Source organism: Terrapene carolina, unplaced genomic scaffold (genome assembly GCF_002925995.2).
Source record: "Terrapene carolina triunguis isolate 2854851 unplaced genomic scaffold, T_m_triunguis-2.0 Scaffold740, whole genome shotgun sequence".
In the NCBI taxonomy this organism is placed as follows: Eukaryota; Metazoa; Chordata; order Testudines; family Emydidae; genus Terrapene; species Terrapene triunguis.
In genome coordinates this window covers 3,774,747-3,785,076 of record NW_020665091.1, presented here as the reverse complement: position 1 = coordinate 3,785,076, position 10,330 = coordinate 3,774,747, and the positions used below count along the sequence as shown (strand labels likewise).

General features: G+C 47.2%; 1 protein-coding gene across 1 annotated transcript; it reads right to left on the bottom strand.

Annotated features, from left to right (window-relative positions):
* Window positions 1-6,121: 6,121 nt before the first annotated feature.
* On the bottom strand, window positions 6,122-8,987 carry PIANP (PILR alpha associated neural protein). The gene is made up of 6 exons (XM_024211003.3): window positions 8,962-8,987; window positions 8,330-8,398; window positions 7,527-8,092; window positions 7,268-7,349; window positions 6,722-6,949; window positions 6,122-6,305 (listed from the first exon to the last, which is right to left on the bottom strand). The coding sequence occupies exons 1-6, from the start codon at window positions 8,985-8,987 to the stop codon at window positions 6,284-6,286; spliced, it is 993 nt and encodes a 330-aa protein (XP_024066771.1). The 3' UTR covers window positions 6,122-6,283.
* Between the last annotated feature and the right edge of the window lie 1,343 nt (window positions 8,988-10,330).

The following is a 10,330-nucleotide window of genomic DNA, read 5'->3' as shown; positions in this document are numbered from 1 at the left end:
TGCTTAATTACAGAGCAGCCCTGGAAACCAGCAACAGCAGCAGCGTGGCCAGGAGGGGAGGTAGCAAGGCCATAAATAGAAATCGCGGAGGCAGCTGAGGGGAACGGAGCAAGCGAGTTTTCTGCTCCCAGCATATCTCCATCTTCCTCCCTTTCTTTCAATTTTTCTGTCTCTCCTCTTACTGCCACTCTGCTTCAATCAAAAATCATCATGCAATGAAAAGTCCATGAACATTGCTGGGAAAATGCATGTAAAAGGCAAAACAACAACCCTGGGACTGAACATGGAGCCTGCATCCTGTGGCAGAGAGAGGGCACTTTGCATGGAAGGCAGGGGATCCCACAAGAGCAGGGAGCAATGCATGTGTGTTAGAGGAGAGGGCTGAAACCTAGGATTGAATGGGGTTGAATTCTGCCTCCTCTATGGCCCAGGACAGAGGATTGTATGTGTGATGCCCCCATCCCAGTCTCCCTGGGGTGATGGCCCTCTTGGGCTCCCTGCCATGACACCGTACACAGCTGCAGCAGTTTTGTTTTCAGTATTTTGTAAAGGTTTATTTAAAAATGTTGAAATTTACATCCCACAAGAACTGAATATTTCACCACAAGGAGAAGATAATCCTACAAAAATATATATCACAGCGCACAAGGGTGGGGGAGGGAGAGAGAGAGAGCAAGTCAAGGGGGAAGGCACAAAGGGAAGAATAGAAAGAAATGGGTGAGGGAAGAAACAGAACAAGACAGAGCAGGAGAGAGAGAACAAGAAAAGAAGGGGGAGACTGAAACAGCAGGAGGGAAGAGATGTGTGGGGCGGGAGTGTGAAGTGAGAGTAGAAAGAGGGGAAAAGGTAGGTAAGAAAAACAGCAGGCTAAGGAAGTGGGAACTGGCAGGCAGTGAAAGAAGCTGGCCTGTTGCTATCTCTCTGACCCCTCCTGCCTGAGGCAGGGCGGAGGTTGCAAGGAAACATTGACTGATGTGTGCTAGGGGATCTGGAGCTTAGGCCAGTCAGGACTTCCTACTGCAGGACTCAACTTATCTGTGGGGAAGGAGGAAACTGTTAGATCCAGAGAGGCCTGTTTCTCCCAGCCTTGTACCTTATGTTGTCATTTACACTTGTGCAAATTGGGCATGAGCAAGTGCACAATTTGATGTGGGAGTGTTTCAGCCTCAGTGTACACAGCTGAAAATGGTTACTTCATAAGGCTCCAAGCACGGAAGAATCGGGCTCAGTGAGATTATTTACCAAATGCAAGAAGTTTTGGTAACATGTTTTTTGATTGTTCAGTTAAAGTCAGAAAATGCAGCAGAGAAAGTTTGTTCAGGACAGTTAACTTGATTGTTTGGCACATCCTGTATGTTTCAGGTGAGATAGTGAATGATACTAACAGTAGCATATTAAACTAAATATTTAGTTAGAAAAATTGGACTAAAAACATTTTACATGTGCAATATATTTGAGGTAATGTTGCTACAGGAGACTTCTCTTCCGCATTTACTGATTTTCTGTGCAAACTTAACATTGTATTCACAAAGTTTTTGCATTTCATTTCCTAGGTTTGTTTCTTTTCTTTTAAATAAAGGAAATCAATATACTGAGAGCTTGCAGAGCTTACAAACAGAAGTGAGCAAAAAATAGATTTTTTCAGTTTGGGAGGCCAAACCAGAAAAAATATTCAGTTTGAGTCAGACTGAAACCAATTAAAAAAAAAAAAAAAAGTCAAAATGAAAATCTGAAAAAAATGTCATTTTGCGTAGACCAAACTGTTGTAGTTGACTCAAAATGATTTACTTGTGGGGAGGGGAAGGCATTTCATTTTTATTTGGCCATTTTCAGAACATTTTCACTTTTCTCAAATTGGCCAAATTTGAAAATGAAATGCCATTTTGAAAAGTCAAAACAAAACATTTCAAAATGGTTAAACTTTTTCTTTTTTTAACCAAAATTATTCATTTAATTCAACCTGGATTTGCAAATCATTTTCATGCTCTGAAAAATGCATTTTTGGTGAAATTACTATTTGCCAAAAACATTTCACTCAGAGTTACTAACACATGTCTTGCCAGCAGAGCTTGTAAATTCCCTAAAACAATCAGCATGCACTGAATTAGCTGTATGTGCCACAAACATTTTTATGTCATTTCTTGCTGCAAATGGGAAGGCAGAACAGCCATCCCTAGCTCATCAGGTAAATGGATTGAAGATCTGATAACCTAAATTTAAGCCTCATCTATACTAGAAAAGTTGCACTGATTTAATTAAATTGATTTTAAAACAATCTAGTTAAACTAGTGAAAAATCTCTAATGTAGATGTGCTTAAATCCTCTTAAACCTCACTTAAATTATCAGAGGGGTAGCCATGTTAGTCTGGATCTGTAAAAAGCAACAGAGAGTCCTGTGGCACCTTTAAGACTAACAGATGTATTGGAGCATAAGCTTTCGTGGGTGAATACCCACTTCATCAGACGCATGTCACTTAAACTAGTTTAACTCTTGCTTAAATTGGTTTGTCTTGTGTTGGTAAATTACCAGATTAAGCTAAACTAATTTAAGTGATTACATTGTAAACTGATGTGATTAAACTAGCACAAATTTTCTGCTATAGACAGTTTAAAATGGATCCTAGACAAGGAAACAGTTCATAGTTATAAACCAATCTAGTTTAAAAAAATAAGCCTGTAATTTTACTTAAACATCAGCGTTTCCAAATGTTTATTGTTTGTTTTTTGTGTTTTATAAAGGTGATTACAGTTAACTCTTTCATGTCCCTATCAATAGCCTTGTCAGTGAATCAAATAAAAAATACATCAGACCATTTGGTCTCTTTCCCCCTCCACCAGGTGGAGATGGTTCTATTTGAACAGGCATTAATAAGAGAATAAAGGGAGACAATGGTGTTTCTTGTGAGACCCAAGTAACCCTGGAGAATTTAACATTCGAAACAAAAATCAGTTTGGTGGTGGCAAAGCTTGAAATGATGTGACCTTCTGCTACTAAGATCCAGTGACTTGCTTTGCGCAGTTGGGCGACTGGTCAGGACCAGGGCTTTTCTTGCTCCAGTGGTTTATCTACTGAAAGTCTCTGTGCTGTGGAGTCTTTGCTCTTTGGCTATGTCTTCACAAACAAAGTGAGGGGGGAGGGAGAGCTCAGTGGTTTGAGCATTGGCCTACTAACCCCAGGGTTGTGAGTTCAATCCCTGAGGGGGGCACTTAGGGATCTGGGGCAAAATCAGTACTTGGTCCTGCTAATGAAGGCAGCAGGCTGGACTTGATGACCTTTCAAGGTCCTTTCCAGTTCTAGGAGATAGGATATCTCCATAAATAAAAAAAAAAAAAAAAAAAAGGTGGTTTCTTTACCCCAAGATGACTATCTCATGTTGGCTAGTTCACTGTAAAATCCTAGTGGGGACAAGGCACAGGCATTTTTACTGCAAGCTAGGTAGATGAGGTTAATATTATACCCCCAACCAATAGTTGACCTTAACTAGCTCCATCATGACAGAGACTCCAGAGCTTTGTCTCCACTAGGATTGTACAAACACACCTTTTCTGGCAGTGACGACATAGCCATTGTGGCCTAGGTATTCAGCCCCATCCTAATTGCCTGTGAATATCCCACCTCTGTCTGTCCTTCTCTCTGTCTCTCACAAGTGCTGTCTGATGGGCTGGGAGCAGCCCAGGAGTAACTGAATGGTATATAGCACCTTCAAAACATTCTCATATGTGGCCTCTGAACTGCTCCCTTTTGCAATATGGACAGGGTGGGTCCCCTCTTTGCCTGTCCCATGGCATCAGTCCCTCACTGCCCTTTCCTCACCCCATTTGGGGGGCAAATGAAATTTAATGTGGATAAATGTAAAGTAATGCACATTGGAAAAAATAATCCCAACTATACATACAATATGATGGGGGCTAATTTAGCTACAACAAGTCAGGAAAAAGATCTTGGAGTCATCGTGGATAGTTCTCTGAAAATGTCCACGCAGTGTGCAGAGGCAGTCAAAAAAGCAAACAGGATTTTAGGAATCATTAAAAAGGGGATAGAGAATAAGACTGAGAATATATTATTGCCCTTATATAAATCAATGGTACGCCCTCATCTCGAATACTGCGTACAGATGTGGTCTCCTCATCTCAAAAAAAATATACTGGCACTAGAAAAGGTTCAGAAAAGGGCAACTAAAATGATTAAGGGTTTGGAACGGGTCCCATATGAGGAGAGATTAAAGAGGCTAGGACTCTTCAGCTTGGAAAAGAGGAGACTAAAGGGAGATATGATAGAGGTATATAAAATCATGAGTGATGTGGAGAAAGTGGATAAGGAAAAGTTATTTACTTATTCCCATAATACAAGAACTAGGGGTCATCAAATGAAATTAATAGGCAGCAGGTTTAAAACAAATAAAAGGAAGTTCTTCTTCACGCAGCGCACAGTCAACTTGTGGAACTCCTTACCTGAGGAGGTTGTGAAGGCTAGGACTATAACAGAGTTTAAAAGAGAACTGGATAAATTCATGGTGGTTAAGTCCATTAATGGCTATTAACCAGGACGGGTAAGGAATGGTGTCCCTAGCCTCTGTCTGTCAGAGGGTGGAGATGGATGGCAGGAGAGAGATCACTTGATCATTGCCTGTTAGGTTCACTCCCTCTGGGGCACCTGGCATTGGCCACTGTCGGTAGACAGGATACTGGGATAGATGGACCTTTGGTCTGACCCGGTACGGCCTTTCTTATGTTCTTATGCTTGGGTCCTGATAGAAGGCTCAGCTGAAACCATCATCAGACCTTTGTTAAATCCAAGCCACTTCCCCACCCAACACCTAGCCAAGGCCCCAGTTCCCAGCCATCCATCTCCACGTGTCATGCTTCAACTGCTTTTGCAGTAGCCCTATAAAAGACTTGCTCAGGATTGTATGCAGGGCAGTTAGCTTGCTCAGGCTTGTTTTTCATACTTCCTGAACTACAAAATGTGTAGGCAACAAAAATGATTAGGGGTCTGGAGCACATGACTTATGAGGAGAGGCTGAAGGAACTGGGATTGTTTAGTCTCCAGAAGAGAGGAATGAGGGGGGATTTGATAGCTGCTTTTAACTACCTGAGGGGGGGGTCCAAAGAGGATGGAGCTCGGCTGTTCTCAGTGGTGGCAGTTGGCAGAACAAGGAGCAATGGTCTCAAGTTGCAGTGGGGGAGGTCTAGGTTGGATATTAGGAAACACTATTTCACTAGGAGGGTGGTGAAGCACTGGAATGCTTTACCTAGGGAGGTGGTGGAATCTCCTTCCTTGGAGGTTTTTAAGGCCCGGCTTGACAAAGCCCTGGCTGGGATGATTTAGTTGGGAATTGGTCCTGCTTTGAGCAGGGGGTTGGACTAGATGACCTCCTGAGGTCCCTTCCAACCCTGATATTCTATGATTCTATGAAAATGGCCAGAGGATTTTGCCTCAAGCTTTCTGAAAACATCACCTTGGAGTGGAGACCAAATCTCGGTGAGGTGGGGTCCAAAAGATCTGAGTGCCTGGAAGGAGGGCGAGCATGGAAACTATTCTGCAGCCTTTCCCAGTGAGAGAGAGATGATGATGATGACCGGGTGATAGAGGAAGAGACAGAGAGAAGAGAGAGAAGGAGGAGCATTGGGAGAAAGAGAAAACAAAAAGACAGAACTGACAGAGGGAGAGGCAAGGTTCCCCCAGGGAAGGGGGGGCAGGTGCTGAATGAGGTCTTCCCAACACCCACCAGTAGCTGCTGCCAGCACCTGGGTCCCTCAGGAGAGGTCAAGGCCTTAGCAGAAGACACCCCCACCCCCATCGGAATCCCTGCCTAAAGCTGGGAATTCTGCAACCACGGAGCTCCAGCTATTCGGAAGACACTTCAAAGCACACGACACAGGAAGGAACAAACAGAGGGGTTGGGACTGGGGGTAGGACCTTGCCTCTCCACCTCCCCTACCCCCATGTTAGGCATGCACTGTTGGGTTATCCTCAGAGATCAAAGTGCGTGTGTATATGTTGGGGGAGGGTCAGGAGGTTTAGATTTCACAACACCAACTGCTCTTGCGCCCCCCGCTCCCTTGTCACCCCATCTTGTGGGTTACCCCCATGCTTCCTCTCCCCTGCAGCATGGGACCAGTGAGGCCCAGTCTGTCCATTGCCCAAGTACATCCTGGGATGGTTAAGTTAATGATGGTGGTGGAAAGTTGTGACACAAGCAAATCATTCCTGGTGTAGCAGAGGCAACAGAACACTCCCTGGATGTGACAAGAGGGTTTGTGGAAGCCAGCTCCGCTGCTCTCACAGATTTACCAGTGGGATCCTGGGGGGGAAAGGGAGTGAAATAAAAGAATCAGAGATGGAAGATGCCTCCTCAGGTCCCCCTCTCCCTTCCTGGCTAGGACTGTTTCCTATCCCCACCCTCTCCCCAAGGATCCTAGTTCCTAGCATCTCTAGCGACAGGGCTCCAGGCCCTTCCCTTAGAGAGAGGACAACCCGGGCTCTCAGACCCTGAGCACTGGACAGCTCCTGAGCTCCTTTCCCCAGATGCGCTCTTTTCCTCATTTGGTTCCCCCACTAAACAATCTCCCTTTGCCCTGGGCTTCAAAGACATTCATCAGAGAATTGCACTCTCTCTCCCTCCCTCTGTCTGTCTCTTGTTGTTCCAGCGTTCTTTTCATCCTCTCTCTCTTCCCCTGTCTCTATCCCCATCTCACTTTCCTCCTTTCTGTCACTCACCGGTTGAGCTGGAAGGTCCTGCTCTTCCCCTGGCCCCCCAGTTTCTCTACACCCTCCTGGACCTGCCTGGGCTCCTCTGTCTCAGGTGTCGGGACCAGTGTGTCTCCGTAGGGTCCCAGGATGCTGACTGTGGTGGGCGACAGGTCTGTGAGTGGCTGCTGACTCTCCTGCTGCCGCACCCCACTCTGCTGGCCAGAGTGCCGACGACGCTTCTGACTACGGTCCCAGCTGCAGTGAGAGAGGGTCACTGAGACAAGGGGAGGCCTCGTCCCCCAAGGTACCCAGAACCTTGAGAACAGTGGGGTCTGTGCCCCTAAGCCCCTGATACACCCAGCACCCTGAGAACAGTGGGCTCCATGTCCAAACCTTCCTCATGCACACAGCCCCTGAGCACAGTGAGATCCTTGTCCCCAAAGCCCCTCCCCCCCAAGTCCAAGCAGTGTCTCTGGCCCTGTGAGCCCCCAGAACTAGTGGAGTCCACTCACTCCCAGAGCAGTCTTGCAGATGCCCAAGCGGACGACATCCACACCCTTAAACCCCACTCACCAGAACTTGAATATTATCCCAGTGGCGACTAGGACAATAATGATGGAGATTGTGATAGTAACATACAGCTGAGGATCCACACCTGAGAGAGACAGAGAGAGTGTGTGAGAGCCACATCTGGCACCCAGCCAAAGGCACTGCAGGGAAAGGGGCAGGAGGGCTTGGTGTGTGGAGCCCCTCCCCCCCAAGTGCACTCCTGGCCTTTCCCAGCAGGAGGTGCCATAAGGAGCAGGGTGAAAGAGATGTGGAGCAGATTTACCTTCCCCCCGGGGCCCAAACAAGAAGGGCCTCAGCGTGGCGGGGGTCTCCCGCAGGTTGAGGCCCGCATTGTGCAGCAGCGAGTGGGAGTTGGGTTGTGCCGTTGCCATCCCATGTGGTGAAACAAAGGTGTAACCCAGAGGTGGGAAGCCTGGATTGGCTGAGTTGGGGTCACCTCCATCCTCATCTGACACTGTGGGGCCCCATACAATGGCCCAGGGGTACTGGGATGAAGGCAGCCCCTCCTCAAACCCAGAGGGGGTGGCAGGCCGGGCCCCTGGGGCCTGGCGCCTCAGCCGCATCACATGACGCAGCTCCCCGTCCCGTGGCGTCAGAGATCGCTGGCGCAGTGTGATGAAGCGAGAGTCTCTCTCTGACGGCGAGTTCTTGTCCCAAATGCAAACAGGCCTGGCAGCTGAGGGGCTGCGACGGGTACAGAGTGGCCGAGGAGCAAGGGGACTCCGGGAACGAAGAGACCAAACGCCATGTGAAGAGACTGCTAAGGCCACAAGCAGGACAGTCCAGAGCTGCAGCGAGTGGAGGCAGGAAACCAGTGGGAGCATTACACTGTGGAGAGAGAGAGAGGGAGTTGTCAGAAGAGCACCTCCTGCTGGGAGATGCCAGGACTGGAGTTGCTGAGAGCTCCCACCACAGCCAGCATTCCTATCCCCCTTCCTACGGTGGCTCTTGCAAGGAAAGGCTGTGACTGGAGTATCTGGGAGCTCCCCACTTAGCCAGTGCTCCTTTCCCATTCTGTGTTGTGCCTTCTACATTATTAGTTAACTTTGGAAGATGTGAACTTACCAGGTACCTGACTCCATAGCAGAGGCAACAGTTTCTTCACTCAGCAACCACCTTGTCTCATATTCTTCACTGAAAGACAAAAAAAGGAGGTTCAGTGCACACCATAGAATCATAGAAGATTAGGGTTGGAAGAGACCTCAGGTCCAATCCCCTGCTCAAAGCAGGACCAAGACCACTAAATCATCCCAGCCAAGGCTTTGTCAAGCCAGGCCTTAAAAACCTCTAAGGATGGAGATTCCACCACCTCCCTAGGTAACCCAGGTCAGTGCTTCACCACCCTCCTAGTGAAATAGTGTTTCCTAATATCCAACCTGGACCTCCCCCACTGCAACTTGAGACCTTTGCTGCTTGTTCTGTCATCTGCCACCACTGAGAACAGCCGAGCTCCATCCTCTTTGGAACCCCCCTTCAGGTAGTTGAAGGCTGCTATCAAATCCCCCCTCATTCTTCTCTTCCGCAGACTAAATAAGCTCATCTCCACCACTCCTGGTGTCCCTCAGTACTGATGTGCAGCCTTCAATAATCCCCGGCTATTCATGGCCTGGGCCCCAACAAACAGCTCTGCCAAGGCTCCTCAGTCCACACAGCCCACAGGTACCCATCTTGAAAATACACACAAGCTGCAGACTCACATAGGCACACCCTCCTTTCCCCGCATGCGCACACACAGCACAAAAATACACACAAGGGCAAATGCACACACTTAGTCACACAAATACTCATGCATGTGCACATACGCGTGCACACACACCACACACAGTTTCCCCAGGGACTGCTGTGTCTGAAGGTCAAGAGAGGAATTCAGTATCTTTGTTTGCTTGTCACTAGAACAAGTTGGAATCTTCATTCCTATGTTTGTTTATAGTGTGGAGTGAGTAATCCATTTATTAAAAAAAGAGACTCTTCCATTGTGTGTCAGAGAAAGAAAGAGAAAATGGGCAACAGTGATAAACAAAGAACATTATGAAAGTGAGAGTGAATCATCTACAAAAGTCCAGATCTGCTAAAGAATTTAAGAGCAAAAATGTGCCCATCAAATATTTAGTGTTTATATTCCCATTGGCTAACATGAAATTAGCTTTTCCATACACTCTGTTCCAGGTCTCTTCTTTCTCCGTCTCTCTCTCTTTCACACACACACTCCTTTCTGCCACTCTTTCCCACTTTCTCTATTAAAATACTGTTACCTAGCATAGATAATAGTAAACTACGGGCTGACTTTGTTGATTGGATTTATAGCCTTGCCATGCCCATTCTCCCTTCATTCTAGCCTGGCACTAGGAGGCATGGTGTTGCTACCCTTCATGCCCTTGAGATGCTCCATCTCTCAGGCCCCTCCCTCTAAGCAGTGCCCAGTGGAGTCCCAGACTCTTTTCTGAGATGGGGGGGTGAGGAGGTGCCTGACACTGGGAGTCGGTTATAAAGCAAAACCTTTACACAGAAAATCAATATGAATACTCTGCGAATTTCTTTGTGGTAGCTACATAATAGTAGCCCCAGGGTCAATGAGGGTGTGTGTGTGTGTGTGTTAGGGTGACCAGACAGCAAGTGTGAAAAATCGGGATGGGGGGTAGGAGGTAATAGGAGCCTATATAAGAAAAAGACCCAAAAATCAGGACTGTCACTATAAAATCAGGACATCTGTGTATGGGGGGAGAGGGGGGGTGAGACTGACCCATTGATAGCTCCCTGCTGCTCTGTCTTGGTACCCTGTGGAGGGGTGGAAAACAGCTCGTGTGTGCATATGTCTGGGTGAAGCTCATGAATGACTGAGCATGGAGAATGTCCTGCCAGGGCTGACTCAAGGTCCAATCTGTTGCACACCTCCACTCCCAAACTCCAGAGAGCCCTTCGGAGGTTTTTGCCATCCCCTCCTGTTTAGTCTCCCCCTGGCATATCATTAATTAAAAGCAACCTCCCCCACACACATCCTTTTAAATGAAAGTCCCTTCCAATTGGTAGGTAGGGGCTGTGGGGCAAGGGAGATGCCCTCCCTGATGT